General features: G+C 35.7%; 1 protein-coding gene across 1 annotated transcript in view; it reads right to left on the bottom strand.

Annotated features, from left to right (window-relative positions):
- LOC110453192 (inactive tyrosine-protein kinase 7-like) overlaps nucleotides 1–19,423 on the bottom strand; it is a 156,173-nt gene that overhangs the window by 31,360 nt on the left and 105,390 nt on the right. The window contains exons 4-6 of the mRNA XM_021502044.1: nucleotides 9,851–10,002; nucleotides 7,417–7,564; nucleotides 4,657–4,793 (exon numbers count right to left, since the gene is read on the bottom strand). Of these exons, the coding sequence (XP_021357719.1) occupies nucleotides 4,657–4,793; nucleotides 7,417–7,564; nucleotides 9,851–10,002 (437 nt within the window). The remainder of the gene's footprint in view (nucleotides 1–4,656; nucleotides 4,794–7,416; nucleotides 7,565–9,850; nucleotides 10,003–19,423) is intronic.

The raw sequence follows: 19,423 nt of genomic DNA, 5'->3' as shown, positions 1-19,423 counted from the left end.
TAATCTGTAGTGTCTGTCACATCACACCTGTTAAAATACTGTCACCTGTAGCCAAGTCTAGATGTTACCTTACCTATAGACTCAAGGTCATAGAAATTCGTCAAAAATAATTACTTAAAGGTCATTCACGAGTGAAGTTGGACAGATCGTTTTGTATATCCATTCTGTCTGCTTTTGTTCATTTCCCAATACACACCTGTTCTAAACTCCTCGTAGCAATTATATAAGGATATAGAATCTCTGATGTAGGATTATAGATGTAACTTTTATCTAACATTGTATCACTCTCCTATTTAAATGTGGGAAAGGGATACATCCATTGCATAGTGACCTCTGACCTTGAAACACTGAGAGACAACACAGTCTTGGGACCTCTGTGACCTTACACATCCTGGTACCCATTCCTAAATCCACATCTGGTCTGACTGTTGGAAATATATTTGTCTTTTTAACCTCCGGGCAATGTCAGAGAAATTAGTCATCTGTCTAAATAACATAACTATCTCCTGATTAAAAGACCTTGACGATAATTAGACTAGAGTGACCCGCCCTTGTTACCCATAATTCTTCCATACCACCATGTCTGTTTAAAGATTAATGTAGAAATTGCACCACATTTCAACAAAAATAATGTCACATTTAGATAATTTCTTTTTACATTCCCTGATAATACGATCAACTTTCAGACTGAACCGATCAACTTTCAGACTGAACCGTGGAACTAAGAAACCTCTTGTCTTAATAGTTATACAGAGATGAATGGCTCGCTGTTAAGGACTGTATAGGCCACACAATCAATTGAAAATCAACACATTAAGTTTGTAATGCGTTTATCTGTGGCCTAACGTTACGTTGCTATGACGTGTCAGGTCCTATACACGAGTTGTCTACTTAGAAATTGGTTCTTATCGTAGAAATGTGGCATGATTTCTGGTCTCAGTCAAAGATCTAGGATTTATGGATAATTTTTATCCAAGAATATTTTCCCTGAAGCCTTTTTCATATCAACAGTGTCCAACTAAATCAAGATAAATATAACCTTCCTTTTTATATCCTATTGTAAAAATAGCTACCACTTCAACAAAGATTGATCCAAATTTGTTTTTTTAAGTGAGTGACTGAACTGAGATATAACACGATCTTTTGTAAATTGATGAGACTAGTATGTAATTGTTCCTTGCATGGTTTTTCTTTTCTGCTTTTTTTTTATAAATATATATATATATTTCTATCATCTGCAGTTCTTTGATCCCCCTGGAATAGTGAATAGCCCTATAATAACATTCAGAGATACGTCGATTCTCCGTAGTGTATAATTAGGGTAACCTGGTATCTTTTTCAAAAAACAGGCTGTGACTATTCAACTTTTTTTCACCCAGGATTTTCTACAAATTTTATTTCTTATCTTAATTCTTACATTAACTTACTCTTACTGAGGGGTCATCAGGTTCATTTCTTCAATTAAATCTGGAATGGAGGGGGCTATCATTTACAGGAAGCTATTATTAGACTCAAGGGAGGAGGACAGGATGTGTACTCAAGTAACTTTTTATGTTTACAGATTGTGAATGGCATATTGCACCTAATGTCTTTGTACCAGAGAAGGTTATGTAGAAGTACTCACAGAAACCAAGGTGGCAGACTTTTGCGACCGTCTTTAATTTGAAAAAAATATTTGGAGTACATGGAGATATTATTGAACAGCGTGGTGCACACACGATTCTTGTTAATTGTCCTTTTCATTTTGTTCCTGGTTTATTGACTTCTGGAACGAGAGATCTGACATCGTTACCAGGACATCAACATGGTAACATCAATATGGCCCCGAAGACCGCCTCCTTTTAGCAGCGACACTTGATCAATATGACAGTTATCTGCTCTTCCTCATTATAAAACAATGTTTTTAATGTTCAGATTTAGCTGACATAGATTTAAGTGATTTAAACAAATGACAACTTCTTTATTGTTTTTTGTTAAAATGGGGTTTTAAATGTTTTGTGTGCAGTTACAGTAAAATTGTAGACGTGGAGGTAAACGTGATACCTATGTATAGACGTGGAGGTAAACGTGATACCTATGTATAGTTTGTCATTATCCTAGAGCTCACTGAGTATAGCCTGACACACACAAACTGCTACTTTTTACATTAGATTGAACAAGACAGATAGCACGTTTTAACCCCTGCACAAATCTGTCCTCTCTGTTTCACTGGGACAAGGGTACAGCCTGGTTTGGAACTCTTCTGTGCCATCTGGAGTGTCTCCGATCACACCCAAAGTTACAGAGACAAATGATCACTTCGACCTCTACCCTTCCCTACACACGAGTCATCATCTGTTTTTCTTTAAACTTCTGAATTTTGAAAAAAAGTCTGTTTTAAATCATGACGATTTTATCGGATCAAATTAAGGAAGAATTTGGGGACTATTTAGACAGAAATGTCATTAGGTTGCCATTAGCCAGTCCTAAAGTTTAGTTTTCTCTAGGAAAAATACAGTTGAAAGAAAAGTAGAAAGACCTGCTTGTTTCTTAAAGCCATAGTATGCTGGACACTCTGTTCCTGATTTTTTTGGGGAATAATAAAGTTTCTACTTATGCACAATAAAAGAAAAACCAAGTTAAAAGGAATTAGTTTTAGCATTTTCAAGGCATCACAAAGCAAAAGCCATACCAACACAATTTTATTGTAGTTGTTCATAACGCTGCCCTAATGTTGGAAACGAAATAGTTTGTTCTACACAGGATTATGTTGGGTTATAGAGTTCTATTGTAAGCAGGTTCATGAACTATCAATGTCAGATAAATGAAGTTCTAATGTAAGCAGGTTTATAGACTGTCACTGTTGGAGTAAAGAGCTTACATTTAGACAGGCTAATAAACTATATATGTCAGTTAAAAGAGGTTCAATTATAAGCAGGTATCCAGATTATCAAAGTCAGATTAATAATGTTCTCCTACACACAAGTTTCTTGACTATCAAATTTCACCAACAATGTTCGTCTGTATCCAGGTATTGGAACTCTCCTGTTTTGTGGGGGAAAATATAATATTGTTCGGGTGTAAAAACGTCTAGTATGGAAACAGATACTGTGACAGAACAAAAGGTTTCACTGGGTGGCTTATACTTACAGGTTTTGTAACATGTTCATCATAAATTGGTTAATGGGCTAAAAAATGGTCTTGTAAGCTAATTGTCAAAAAGACAGTTACCATGCTGACCCAAGCATTTTATCCTGCAGCAAGGATTCTCCAAGTTAGAATATATCATGATATAAAGTTTATGAATTTGTGAATGAGCAAAAAAATTGGCTTTGTCAGCGAGTTGTTAGATACACAGATTTACTATGCATGACAACATAACAAAGAATTTAAACCTGCAAGAAAGATTTTCCAAGTCAGAAGATTGTTATATCATGACTTCCTGTCGAACCTTTGATCCGATCTATCTACTGGCTGTGTTTATCCTGCGCTTTACACGATAACAGTCATTCTGGCAGTATCGGGTGGATGTACCATGATACATAGAGCCTCTTTATCACTCACTACTGCCATAGCAGGAACCCTTATCACATCAACAAACGGGAATGTAGAATGAAAACAGATTTGATAGTGTAGAAATTCAAACATTTCAATAGAATTTTTGAGCTAAATGCAGCAATAGTTTTTTAAGGAATTGACTTTTGAAGTAAAGAACAACATAAGTGAAAATACCCAACGATACAATCAGATCAGGAAGAGTCAGAAAGAAATAATGGGGAAAATACAATGATTACAAACTAATTTATAAGTTGGTGTGTTAAATAAAATAAATGCCACCTAGAAGGATCTGAGAACTGTTGACCGATATATAGCTTGGTTGTGACTAGTACAAATCAAAATACACACACATACATCATGATTTTATAATCTTAGCACAAATTAAGATACATCTGTGACCCAACAGTTTTATCAAGGAAATTAAAAATTAAAATTTATCATTAATTTGTTGCTAACATAGTATTAAGCAGTTCTATAAAATCAGATGTAAACATTTTTACAGCGTACTGCAGGAAGTCAGCAGAGATGAGAATATTTATAGAGAAGAGCACAGTTCTGGTTTCATAAGCATGCGATTGATTCACTGTCAGGTGGCAACTTAAAGTACCAGGTGAGCTTGGCTGTGAGACTCTCAGGATATAAGGCTATATTACAGCCCCAAGGCCGATCCCTACTGTACATCTGCCACTAATGACTGCAGCACCTTTTAGACTGCAACCATTTATTAGGATTCAACACGTAGAACAGTTACAAACAAAGCATAGGAGGATTAGGTTTTGGCTTGAAGAATCTTTACATGGAACTAGTGTTAAGACAGAAACATTTTCCCTCTCTGCATGATGTGTAATTTTATACAACAATCATGTGCAAAACATGCCTGTAAAATTCTGTGTTTTAATTCCACTCTACATAGCATTGGGGTGATTTACATGCTCAAGTCAGAAATGCACAAAAATCCTGGAACAAAAGCAATGTCTAATGTATATCTGGTAATTAAAGACAGAGCTTACATTTCATTTTTAAGTTGTTTGTTTCTGGTATGTTTGTGGCTGTAATTTTAGTTACCAGCTGGTTTAGAAGCTATACATTTCTGACTGGTTTGAGGCTAATAAAACTTACGGGCCAGTATGAGTTCGGACATGAATCTTTGGGCAGGAATGTCACGGTTGTCTCCAAGTCCTTCACATCTGTAAAAACCTTCGTCAACCTGGCGAACTCTTGGAAAGTACAATGATCCGTTGTTGAAAATAGTATGCCTGCAAGATATATAAAATAGTATGCCTGCAAGATATATAAAATAGTATGCCTGAAAGATATTAAAATAGTATGTCTGCAAGATATTAAAATAGTATGCCTGCAAGATATATAAAACACATATGGATTACATAAGAGTACAAATGTAGGAGAAATTTCATAACAACATTACTGCCTTAATTAGTGCACCTGTAGGCTAAGTTTCCCTAACAGGTGCTTCATAATTAAGGCATTGCCAAAACCGTTCGCAAACAATAAACCCGTCATAAATGTGGTGCAATGGATGACTTATGGTCGGCAGTCTACCTACCCTCAACTTTATTCATTTTATGGAAAACAGTGCATTACTGCCGGCCATTAATATTTAAAGTTCAACTGTTTGGCTCAAATTACAGTAATAAAATAATATTGTTTCAAAAAGGTATTCTGACCATTTTGTCATATAGCGAAAGCTGTCGTCAACATACATCATAAAACAGTTTCTTCTCTTAAAGACCTTTTACCATTTACCGAGGAGTTCCTATTTTACGTAACAATCTCCTGCACATGTATAACTAGCATCACTAAGAATTAAAATCATAATGGATATACATCTGTGATAAAACCAAAACATCTTGTTTTTGTTCATGCCTCAACAAAAGATTATCGACTGTACTGAATTTGCAAAATTTAAGTGTTTTTTAAAAGTAGGACTAAATTGCCCTAATGAACAATGTCTTTTCAATGATTTGCAAGCTAGCAGGTTCAATGTGTCGAATGGCCATTAAAGAGAACACCACAATGGTGCCCATGGGGTATGTTTATACTGCAGACAAAATAATCATAATCATCTTCTTTTTTGTTGTAAATATTTGACATGATGATACATGCATAAAGTTTGAAGCCAATGGCTGCCTTATGTTAATTTGGAAATAACATGTAAAAGAACATCATCAAGCAATTACAGGAGTGAATTTTCATATAATGATTTCTCTTTTTTCCTTATTTTCCCCCCAAATTCTAACTTTATTACCATTCAGAAACTAACAGGACTGAACATCCTTTGACAACACATTTTACATTCTACTCTGTTTAATTTTAAATACAGCTGAAAATGTCATCATTAAAATGATTGAGAAATGCAGTAAAGAATATTATGGAACAAAATAAGTTTGATTGTTAAATATAGATTTTGAAACCTAAATACATGAAGGGATGTAATTTTCTAGGTTTTCTGGGGTAACAACAGCTTAAGGATTATCTTGACCTAATTTCAGTTTGTTACACTCTGCCTTTCCAAGGTATAAACAAGTTTGGTAAACCATGGCAAAATGATAAGGAAATTATGATCTGGACAAACTTTGGTATCAATAGAGAACAAAGCACATTAACTCTGTATAAAGCGAGACATCAGAATGTGATACTCTGCGTCCAAAAGACAGAAGTAAAGTTTAGTGAATTAAATTAATTAGCAAGGGAGTTACGGTATACTCTGGATAAAATATTGTTGATGACTTACCAGTTAGACGAACGTCACACCAGAATACTACCGTCATAATTTAGTGTACAGAAATGACCAGGATATGTACTTTATAGGAAGGGTTAGATTTTCTGAATCACTGTTGACAAAGGTTCCCAGTGCCTACATTAAATTCCCATGGCACTCACACATTTTTATTCTCTTCAATTTGACACTTACACCCCATTTCATCATCCCATAAGTTCTATACTTAAAACCTACTTAATAACAATGCACAATACTCAAAGTTAAAAATCGGAAAAAAAATAATCTCTTGGCTTTTATTCGACACAGAAATATTCAGTTCAACAATTTGTACCTGCATTTTATCACTGACCTTTAAGCTCTCGATTCAATCTTTTTCAATTTGCCGTGAGATCAATATCCACTTCAGTCTTTTCAGAATGCAGACACAATGATCTATCAAGTAGCTGAGGTCATTAATTAAAAGCATTTAGAAATCTTTGTTTTTTTAAATCTCTCAACAGTATATATCTATGTATGGTTGGCTCTGTAGCCATGGTAACCTGGGTTAAATATAGCTCCAACGTAAGATATACACAGTAGAGCACACTTACTATGACCATGTTTATCACTTACCCATATTGGAAAGTCTTGCTTATAGCAAATTTGTATTGTCTTCTGGTGGGTTCCCTAATAAATATCTAACTGTATAATCTACAGGGGACTAAAGTGAACTAATACTTTGTTTGTCTGAGGTTTGTTATAAACATGTTTTATATCAATACATTTATAGTTCCATTGTACAGTCCTTAGATATAAACCAATAATGGGAAGAACTATTACAATCAAACATTTTCCGATCAGAAATTGTCAGTTTTTCCTGCAAAACGTTGGAGCAATTGGGGGCTTATGCTGGCATAAATTTCAAATTATGATGGAATTTCCAAATTATGTTTGTTGCAACACAAAACTGGTTACCATAGAAAACACAACCCTGTTCCTGCAAAATAGGCTGCTCCACCAACCATTTAGTAAAACAGTTTGTTTGCAAATATTTCCATTGAAATATTCCAACATCAAGTAATATGAATGTAACTGCATTGCATACCATCATCAATGCTCAGAACCTGTATTTCAGTCCTCTGTTGTCTTGGTTTGTTTACCTGGTGTTATTGGAGAGCTTAGCATGATCATCAAACCATTCGATTCTGGAAGCATTGATGAACGGACAATCAAGCCTAGCCACCTCGTTCTTCAGGACCAAGAGGGATCGTGTAAACTGGGACTCGATCAAATGTGGTGTGTTTGGTGCTGAAAAAACAAGTCATACAGTGAAAGTTACAATAACATTCAAATGGTACATTTAACCATTGATAAGGTTGTTTTGTTGGGGTTGTTTTCTCCATCAAAATGTTGAACAAACAAAAACTCACTTCAAACTGTATGAATCAGGATTCTTTCTAAAATGTATTTTTTCCTTCATAACCCAACTTTCCCATCAAAGCTAACATTGTATTTCTCATATTAACTTATAAAATATACCGAAACTACAGCAGATTATCACATTTAAATCTTTCAAACTGATTTCAACTGAACCATCAACAAATGAAGAAAACATCAATGAAATCATAATATGTCATAGAATGTTGTTAGGGTGTCACATGCCATTAACATTGTTACCTCACAAGGTACTATCACTGACGATCCTCAATACAAACGGGTTGTGTTACATCACAAGGTACTATCACTAACGATCCTCAATACAAACGTGTTGTGTTACCTCACAAGGTACTATCACTTAACGAACCTCAATACAAACGGGTTGTGTTTCATCACAAGGTACTATCACTAGCAATCCTCAATACAAACGGGTTGTGTTACCTCACAAGGTACTATCACTTAACGATCCTCAATACAAACAGGTTGTGTTACATCACAAGGTACTATCACTTAACGATCCTCAATACAAACGGGTTGTGTTGTGTTACATCACAAGGTACTATCACTAACGATCCTCAATACAAACGGGTTGTCATGTCATAGTTACCAGGTGCATGTTGTAAGAGTTAGTATGAAAATCCTTGACTTGGTAAAGTTACAATATCCTAGTCATTCTAATAAAAGAAACTATCAACCAAAACCAAGGACTACTCATTTATTTATTATTGAAGAAACAGTGTTCAGGATTTGAAATAGATTTGATTTTTACATTATTTTGTTGTGCAACTATTAACATGATAAAAAAAAGTCTCTATAAAAATGAGTCACCACAGTTTAGATGTTTGAAACCTGTCTTGTGACAGTGCGACAATAATAGCCATAGCCGATGCACATGCTTTCCATGTAATTCTATTAGGACGCGAGCTCACATTTCATCAGACAACACACATTGATATCACGTGTGGTATAATTGTCTGCAGGAATGCCTGTTTATCAATTACCACTCCTTCTCTCACAGTTTAAGTTACACATAAACAAGATTTTTTGTCCAGGAAAAAAACAAAATCTTATCTTTAATAAAGAAACTAAATATGTAGAATTGTATACATTTCCAAATCTATATGCGTGTTCATAGAAATGTATTAAATAGTGAGAGTGTAATCGGTACAATGTGTGTTCATATATATTTACATTATAGGATATGTTGATACATGTTCAATGTTTTAACAGGAAAGTATTGCTGTTTTCTTGCAAAAGTCTTTATTATGGCTGAAGCGTATTAAAACCGTATTAAGACATAAAACATGGTAACAGAAAATGAACTGTCTGTCATTAAATACCGTTCTTGATCTTTATTTCCGTCTGACAAATTAAATCGTTTGATATTCAATATATCTTCTATTTCAGTCTTATTGTCATTGCTATTTTGATTAACATTCCCCTGACCTGAAGAAGGCCAAAAAAACACAGTCCAGATTTAATTAGTGCCTCAAGATGTACTAGGTCATGTTGATCAGTTTGTTCCTTAAGAAATAAAAACGTTTATTTATTGAGAACAAAGAGATAGCAGACATGAATAGATGGTTGTATTGTAGCAGACCTTTAGTGTTACAACTCCATAGCAGCACTGATCGCCAAATGCTCCCTGTCAATGTCAGTGCTAACCTTTTACAAGCCAGCAATGCATTTGCTGCGGAGCCTTCACATTTGTTGGTTCCTGCTCAAAGACAGGTATGGATGATGCTGAAGTGACATAACTGTAATACCTACTGACGGAAACGCTTACCAATACAAACAATTCTGCTAATTTCAAACAAATAAAACAAGAGAAGGCTTATCAAAATGGTTTATATGTCTGGCAGACAGTCATCATTGCTATGGTTACCCCGATGGAGAGATGACCTCGTCCAGTGCGTGTCCTTGTCAAGGCTATGGTCTAAAGGTTATCTTACACCAGGGGAGTGGCTATGTGGCAACAGTTAGAATCTTGATTATCTAAGCGAGGGTAACGGCTAGGAACCATCAGCTGATTGGTTGTTGGAGATATAACAGCACATATATATATATACTTTTTTTTAAATTTGATTACGTTTCCTATTGTTTCTGTTGTTGTAGGCTGGTTGGTGTGCAATGTATCTGTTGGGTTTCCCCGATTACCTTTCACGTTTAGGAGGAATTTCACTGGGCTATCAACCGCCCCGGCGACATTCACCGCCCGACACGAGTATATCCCATTATCCTCTGCAGTCACTCCTGTGATTCGAAACCTGTTCCCGGATACTTTCTTCCGATCTTTAACATTGAGCAGTCTGAAATTTACAACAGGAAGGAGGTTTAACACAGGTTAAAAGTACAAAAGTTATCTTCACTCGAGTGACAAAACACATTTATAGTACACAAATTTGTTCTTAGTTTTGTAATGTAGACAAACATTTAGCTTGGACTTGCCACAGAACGCTGTAGACTTCACTCTGTATATCAATCCAGCAAATGTTGTGGTAGCTAGGGTATGATTTGAAAACCTCCAGAATTCACATATATTTATGCTTGTACACAATTCTTTACAGCTAGTATTTTAAAACATATGCACCACTTTATATAAATACTGCTTTGAGCCATGTTTTATGGTACAAATCACTGAAACAGATCCATTTTTATGGCAAAAGAACGTAATTTTTCATTTTGCAAATATATGACAAGAAAGCATTTGACTAATTTTAAAAGAAAATTGTACATATTTGTTTTCTCTGAAAGATGTATTAGGGTTTACAGAGTCAAGTTTTCATATCCAACAACATCCAACTCTTCCATATGTAAAATTTTGTATAATTTCATGCTGAAATAACAAGCCGAGTATGAGAATGTATGTACCTCACCCTTAATCTTGTTTGAATAAACCATGTGGGAAAATAGTGTTATGGTAATTAATTTCGAAACTTTATCGGCAAAACTTGTTTTGTAAACAGTGAGCTGGTACGATTAGGTACAAATCGCAGAGTATGCACTGTGAAACCCTCCGCTTAACAAATTAACTGTCTCATTAAAGTCTATTTCATTTTTCATATGATGATATGGGCAGATTTTTTCTGGGAGGAAGAGAAAATGTTTTCCCGACTATCAATGTACTAAACACTGGAAAAGCATTCCTATCAGAGTAATTGATAGTATAGAGTATGTTCTGGTCATTACAGAAAAAAACAGTTCCAATCTATATTTTTAGATCCCATCTTTAATCACCACCTAAACCCTAACACCTCCTCAATCAATAAACCCTGTATATATAGAGACTTAGATCTATATCCGGTGTGTTGGACTTTGTTAGCAGATTTTTCAAATCTATGTCCGTCCATCTCCCCAAAGGAGACCTGACTTACTTTTCATTCTGTCAGTGCCCTCTAACGGTTACCATGGGGATGAAGTGAAACACTCCATTTTCATTGGTTGACTTCTGCTATTTTAAGTAATTATCATTAATGTGAATTTAAATGACTATTAAGAAAGTAATTTCAAAATACTTCCAAACACTGAAGTAAATGGATTTTTCTGTTTTCTCTCTAGCTCTTGAAAAGCTCTTAGCCATGAAGGGAAAAAAATTTGGGATGAGTTGATGGTATAATTCCCATCAAGGATATAAACAGGCAGACGGTATTGGGATCGGACTACTTGTGAACCATGAGTTAGCAAAGTTCTATATAATTATATATAGGCTGCTGCCCATCACAGCATCCTTCCCTTTAATTGTGGAGTCTTTTACATGGCGATAAAACAAAAATCAGACAGAAAAAATAAACAAGTCGGTAAATAGATATAGTAGTTTGAATTTACGAGGAATTTTCTTGGGATGTTGGGTCAGATCTGGGCTATAGATCCATCCCATGCACAACAATCTTCAAATGAAGATGCTGCATTAGAGAAAAAAAATGGTCTGGATCATATATACTGTTTATGCACAAACAATTTCCCCCCTGCTGCACAACATTTACATATCGGGGTATAAGATAACCGTGTATTTGTGCAAGGGTCGAAGGTTACATCTGACAAATCAAGATGTTTTTGACAGCAGTTAAGGAAGCATACGCTGAACAATTGTTTATGGTTACGAGGTAATACAGGGGCCAAGGTAACACACATCCCTGAGGGATGTGCTCCTTGTAACCACGGCATCTCTTATAGCAGATCATGTTCTTCAGGGGTCAAGGTCAATATGACCTCTGATCCTCACAAAGTTCCACCTGCATACAAAATGGTTAATATTAGGCAAATAACTGGTACATCGTGGCATTGTTGTACCAATAAATCAAACTGGTAAATGATTTTTATGTTTACTCAAGAATCTCCAAATCCTCTCGTTTAGTATTTTTTCTCTTTTTCTCTTGAATTACCAGTGATCAAAGACATACCAGCTTGCCAGTATTCTGTACAGAAAAGTTAAGCAACTAAATGGATAATTTATAATTATGGACATAAAACTATGACCATATTGAAAATAGTCAACTTCCAAATTCTAAGATAGATTAACTCATTCATCCCAGAAGACATATTTGAACTCTTCCAATTCAAGGTTGGAATAGTTCATTATGAAATTTCAGGGGTGAATGAGTTAGGATGTAAAGAAAAAAAAAGAAAAAAAAACAGAGTTGAATTAAAGAAACCTGCAGAGCTTAGTCATTTCGAGATAGAAAATTATGACATCAGTTATGTTGATGTTTTGATAAAACCAGTTCTGTTTTACTTGCCAGTCCCGAACCTGAATGGAAGAATCTACATAAACAAGTTAGATATAAGGCGATTACAGACTCCCGCAGAATAAAGCACTTCCTGTCATTGCGACTGTCAGATCCTGGCAAATTGGAGCTGTTTTATGGTGCTATTTGCTTCATTAAAAGCCAATTTGGAATCTGTTCAGTGTCAATAGCTACACTATCAAAGTCTCCTGTGTAGGTAGCTCTGTAAACACAGTGACACCCCAGCATCCAGTCAGCTACTATCAGACAAACCACAACAATGAACCTTCTTTGAGAGAAGGCCTTGCAGAGGCAAGTCAGGGCATTTCAAAGCATTGGTGGAACACCCAACAATGCCCGAAAACCCAAACAAGATATAGCATCGGTAGTTATTGTCAAAATAACGGCAGACAGAGTCATCAGCAGCCCTAGTAATGATTTTCATCACAAAGCTTCCTTCAATGGCATCAGTTTAATTTAGTAGGAATGACTTTGCCCGAGGTTTTGTTTCTTTGAAGATGCTGCTGAATGGTTTCTGGCCAAAATAGTTGTACACAATCATGTAACGGGTGTGTTTCTGTATTACGAAACAGAAGAATTTAGCTTCCACTTCAAATCCAAAATTGGTTCGTTATAAGTAATATGTAGGAATTTCATCTTTCCTGTGTTTATATACATTGCTTGTTTTCCCCACATGTAATGTACTACACATAACAGGTTTTTGAACATTGCTGTCTAGAAACTGTGATGTATGATTTTTTTTTTAAATATTCGAACAGGAAAACCCTCTTTCCATGGTGTTTCAGTTCCTTTATATTGGTTAAACTGCAGCAAACTTGACAATAAGTTGGCAAAAACACAAGTTCAAGAGCTATTCTCAGCAGTTCCTCAGAAACAAATCAAATGTTTGATCAATTTCTTGCTGGAACCCGCAGGACACCAGTCATCCACTGCCAATTCCTTTAATAGGTAAGGCTAGAACACTAGAAATCCGCCCAACCATTACCTAGAATGTCCCTTTTATTACCAGGGAGGCTTGAATAGTAAACAAACAGTTATGTGTATATAGATATACAGTTCCCTGGTGAGTGGAGTCAAACATAAAATAAAAGTGAAAACCTACGAAAAAGGAGATAATGCTGACACAAATATCAGTATAAATGAGAAGCAATCTATTGTTTGTTTACACAATCAATCACTGATATGGCCTTTTTTAGCTCTCCACATCATCAAAGTACATATTTCACACCTGAAAAGCTGGCAAACCACAAAAGTACCATAAAGGGAACAACACCTGTTGCTGCTGCTGCTGGATTTACCTGGCCAGGTGTAATACTAATCAAACCTGCCCATAGTTATACTTTGAGTCAGCTACATCAGTGTGATACCCTAGAGTGTAGTTCTAAGCTTGTGTCGCTAGTGTAGAAAGAAACACGGTGCTCTAAGGAGCAATTCAGACAATTGTTTAGGTGTAAACAAGGCAATTCTCTTCATTGACAATAGCAGATAGGTAAAAATACCCACAAGTACACATGCTTAGCATTGACTAGAAATTGGCACAGGGATAGGTGTGGGGAAGACAAAGCAGTGAAAGTTGACAGAAAAGATGGAGATTAAAGGATCAAGCATACCAAACAAACTAGACAGCTAATCTTTCCTATTTTTTGTTTTTTGTTTTCTTTTTACTTTGAATTAATTAAGAGTGACAATGTAGAGAATTCTTATAGTCATCAATGAGATTTTGAAAGGTCTTTTTGGCTCATAGATGAATTTAACAATCAAATTAACATCTATTTCTTATATAAAGTGCAAAATATATTTTTGCTTATTTTGAAAATTGATTAAAAAGTCTTTTAAACTTATTTCATGACTGCTTTTTATAATGCATTTGCAATACTGCTTCAACTACATAGAAAAGCCATTGATGATACAACCTTTGGTATTCGGGGTAACCTAAACACCACACCACCTCTCATAACACATCCCTCTAATCACATTCTAAACCAGCACCTACATCACATGTACTTTCAACAGTTTATTTGATTAATGGCAATGTGCTGAAGGAATCAAAACTCCTATGCATTCTTCAGCGGGATAAAAATTGATTTGCTTTCTGCTTTATTGGTGAACTCCTCCGATCTATGGTATGTACAGATGCAAGGACGGACCGGTTAATGTCTGACACGTTCTAACAATGTCTTTGACCTGTCTTTGCTGTCTGGAATTCATTAGATGTTCGTTAATACCTGGTGTTCGGTAAATGAAAAGGTCATATCCGATGTCTCTCCAAAAACTTCTCAGCATTGGACAATTTATAGAATTTCCATTTTAGACACAGCGTAGGTTAATGATGTGACACTGATGTTGATGTAACCAAGGCGATGGTCCTATAATTCTACCCTCGTAAATTATTTCCATTATGGTTCTGGCACAAAATACATAAAACCAGCATGAAGCTTGAAAAAAGTGGATCGTGAAAACAGCATGAAAATGAAAGCTCACAGATAATATGAGTTTCTGTTATACCTCGGCAACTATTCTGTGTACCTACCAAAGTGCTTCAAGTCAACCGCAACTAAATGATTGTTTTTTTAAAGTTTTTGCACAGTAACGACCATTACCCACGATATCTACATATGCAGAGAGCCTTAAATAAAAAACAGACACAGATTTGTCTTTGATTTGCAACAAAACACTATGCATATTATCAAATAACATTTCTACATGGATGGAAAGGCCGGCCCATGATTTGATGATTGGTGTCCGTGTTTGTCTCGCTGCATGCTTCAGACTTGAGTTACCCTATTAACGTTGTATTACTGTCAATCTCATTTCCACTTCTATAAGCACATTGATCGGTACCTCCTACATGGAGCCCGGAAATGACCACTGGTCATTCTAGCAGCTGCAGCAACATAAAAAGTCTACTGAGAGTAACCTACGAGGTAAGTAGAGGAGCTTTAGAGTGCTGCGTCTATCATCAATAATTAATAAATGGGGATTATTATTGATCTATATACAAACCTTCTGGTTATTTGTCTGACCCTCTGCGAACTGACAATTGACCAGTGTGAAGAGCAGAGAGCATGCAACCCTATAGATACAGAGTTATGACCCCAGTGTGGCTCAGAACAATTCCGCATGTATTCTATCAAAACGTTTATGGTATTAGTAGATAATACAACACCATAATACAGATTGCATCTACTCGAGCATGGAACTGATTTCTCATTCATCACAAGATCAGACAAGGTTGTATGCACAGTAGATCTGCCTGTATTAGAGGGTCGACTGCTGATAGCCGGCACATAAATCAGGGCCAATACAATGTCTGGTCATAGATCTGCAAATGGTTTAGATCAATCTTTATTTGTCATCTGTAAATGTCTACACAGAGGGGGAAAAAAGACCTGAAAAAAATCAATCCTTTCTACAAATACTGAAGTAAACAGACATACAGTGTTCACAAAACGAAACCGTTTAATATGTTTACACAAACTTAGATATACTTTCAGATTTTTATAATTTAACAGTTAAAATATGTTGATATAAATAAGAAACTAATTTTATAATGCAAACAGACCTTAACAGGACCTGATACAAGAACTGAACAATGAGATAATACTAAGGTATTGGTATGAATTAGTCCCTCACAATAATGGTAGCGATGTTGTTGTATGGGTAAATACATGGTTTAAATCTTTGTTCAAATTTTTAATGAGAGGTTGGGATATACAGGTTTTACTGTACATAACACAGGTATAATAAAACTCACACTGCCTCACAATGAATTCATCTTTAACCATTAAAGTCAAATAGTCTTCTGGGTGCTTCATTATTACTTTAAACTTAAAAACTTTGCTTTTGAAATTTTATAATATGAATAATGACCAAGTTTCATCAGAATCTAGTTATATCTGAATAAGTTAGTGTGCAGAAATTGTTGACCAATCAGAGCCCAGTATGCTAATAAAATAAGTAAAGATTTAATTCAAATTTAAGCTTAGCCTTTGCCTCTGTATAAGACATTTATTGACCAAATTTTATCAGAATCTGGTGATCATAATTACTTTAGTTATTGTGCAGACACAGTCAATCAGTCAAAGTGCAGTATTCTTATTAATTATCTGCAGATTTGATTCAACTTCAAACCTAGTCGCAGTCTTTCTACATTGCATATTCTTAACAAGTTTCACCAAAATCAAATGAATTTTAAGTAAGATATCTAGTGGAAACAAAAGTGCAGACAGACAATTAAGTAAATGGATGGACAAACGAACGGACAGATGCTCCTCTAACCATAGTATATCCGGTGAATATTTATTGCAGGGTTTATGAAAATTTCATATGATGCTCAAGACAGTAATGTCAGGGTAAAACCAAGTGAAAATAATGCAGGTTACCCCACTTCACTCATCCTTATTTGGGTACACGATTTGTATACAAGATTGACAACTTCAGCTGAGACTGCCTGGAACATGTCTTATCGGAATCCTAGCTCTCCAGCTTTAAATCTTGCCCATCATCGACCATTTTTTACTCCCACAATAGACAAAGCAAGCAGTTTCTAGGTTGTTAGGTTCCAGCTGAAATATTTCCCAATTTGTTTGAGTGGCCATGAGTTTGAAATCTTTTACCATCTACAACTTTACCCAAGACTATTTGGCGTCAATTTCTATCACTACATGGTGGTCACTTCAACCCACTCACATTTCAATGTCAATATAAAACTAGGATTAAACCAAATCAAACGTTGAGCCTTAATTATTACAGTTTAGAATTTTATTTTTTCCAAAAAAAACCTAGACAAAATGCAATGATCTCACTTTCTCTTGTACATGTAAAGCCTAATTTGGGTAGGTTTTTATGTAGAATTCCTGATGTTTTTGTTAAGTGAAGTATAACACATGTATTCATCACTTTATTACGAAAACACTTTATCCAATTTTCAACACACAAAAAAGGGGAAAAAATAACATTCTTACTGTTTGTCAATAATAACGGTATTGCCCTGTATGGGTACCTGCCAGTACGACATGCTTGTGTGATCACCTTTGTAACAGCGAGCCAGTACACAAGTCTGCATTACTGCTGAATGATACCTTTCATCATTATACACAATTACAAAATTGTCTAAATTTGAAATTCTGGAAGTGACAGTTTCAGGCATTTCCCATTTCCAAAGCATTTTATGTATGAGTAATGGTGTGTTTTAGAAATCTGACACTGTCAGACTTTGTCCTTTTCACAAAATCTGTCAGTGTCTCAAAATCGGCCTTTTTGAAATGTTGTAGAGCATATTTTTAGCAGATACCAATATCATGAAATGATACAATTCCCCCTCAGTTATTCCTAGTGGCTGATAGCATACATCTGTGGAATACGAAATGCTATTAAACTTTGAAAATATTAAGCAAAGTGAAAAAAATTCAATCATTGAAATTTTTATTTTCATAGGACAACTCTTTTTTTTAAGCAGAAAATTTATAGAAAACATTTTTATCTGCAAAAATTTTAAACAACATTTTTTTTTGATTGACTTAGTTTTAACATCAAGTATTTATACTATTTTCCTCCGTTCTCTTATTACTAGGAAATTGCTGACAATCCCGTCAATATTTTTTCTTCAAATCTCTTCACAATGAATAGTTCCAGACACGCAGCTGGTGAGGTCGAAAGGGAGCAAACCATGTCCCCCCCCCCCCCCCCCCAAATGGGGTACGCTGTCTTTCAAAAATTACAAAGTTCCTTGTCATCATTCCATAACTTCTTAACAAAGACCAAGGCATTCATCTGTCAGGGTAAACTCAACATGCATCTGACGATGTTAACGTGGTATCCCTTCCCTATTAATGTCACATGTTAAAAGTGACAGCTTCGCTAAATCACCGTCTGAGATGGATGTCATATCCCCAAGAACGGAATATTTTGTTGCACACAAGAGCATACAGCCCACGTCAATCTAAAAACTTATATCAGAGCTATTTGCATTCACATTTTTTGCAGCTCCTTTGTTACTTGAATGCTGTGTTGGGCAAATCTTTTCACCTCAAAAATATGTTGTGTAAACCTACCAACAATTAAAACCCCTAAAATGTGAAGGAAGGGAGGGTTCATTGTGCCCTCTTTGCCTGCAGAGAGGGAGGGTTCATTGCTGTACATCTGTGTCTACTGTAGAGGGTAATGCATGGCCCTGCTGTCACCTGTACAGGTTACCCTCCCATCACACGTGTACCGACACCATCTTCAGTCCTCGCTCTGACACCATCTTCATGTCCTCCGTGCTGTAATTAACACCTCTTCCTGCCCCAATACATGATGGTTGACATCTGGGCTCAATTCGTTAACTTGTACATCTGCACGCACCATTTCTGGCACTTTTGGTGCAATATTTTGTTGGATTACTTAATTGGTTTTGAGGAATTACTGAATATAAACAATTAAGAATTACTTATCTGTAATGAAAATAATCAGCATCTGTAAAGATTGAACCTGTATCAGGTATACACAACAACAAATTGGATATGTTGAGAATGGTATCGTTGCCACAGTGTATCACTTCATCCTCCCCCACCCATTACAGTACAGTCATCGGCAGCAATTCTGACGTTTATTGGCCGAGATTTTCATTTGCAGCTGATAGCCATTTCCTTGATCGTCCAAACATTGTATACATTTTTGGAATGTAAAGAGGAAAGCCAAGTTGTGAGAGATGTAGTCCCCAAACATACCAAGCCTGTCCCAGACCCCGTCCGTCTGCGTGAATGCAGCTGCTGGTTACTTAGCTTCCAAACACTTAATTATTTTCAATAGGATTTTATTTTTACACAAATTTACCACAGATATTATGACTTGCTCTCGACCAATCAAATTTGTCCATTTTGAGCCAGGCCAATCATAATTTGGTTGTGTTAAGTTAAATTTCCTTGTCCTAAATTGAATTCTCTAGCCCCACCTAAAGTGAAACATTTTTGATAAGCGATACAATTAGTGTTATTATTAATGG

The sequence above is a fragment of the Mizuhopecten yessoensis genome, unplaced genomic scaffold (genome assembly GCF_002113885.1).
Source record: "Mizuhopecten yessoensis strain PY_sf001 unplaced genomic scaffold, ASM211388v2 scaffold7167, whole genome shotgun sequence".
Taxonomy (NCBI): Eukaryota; Metazoa; Mollusca; class Bivalvia; order Pectinida; family Pectinidae; genus Mizuhopecten; species Mizuhopecten yessoensis.
Note: the sequence above shows the minus strand (reverse complement) of the source record. Positions and strands in the feature narration are given on the sequence as shown.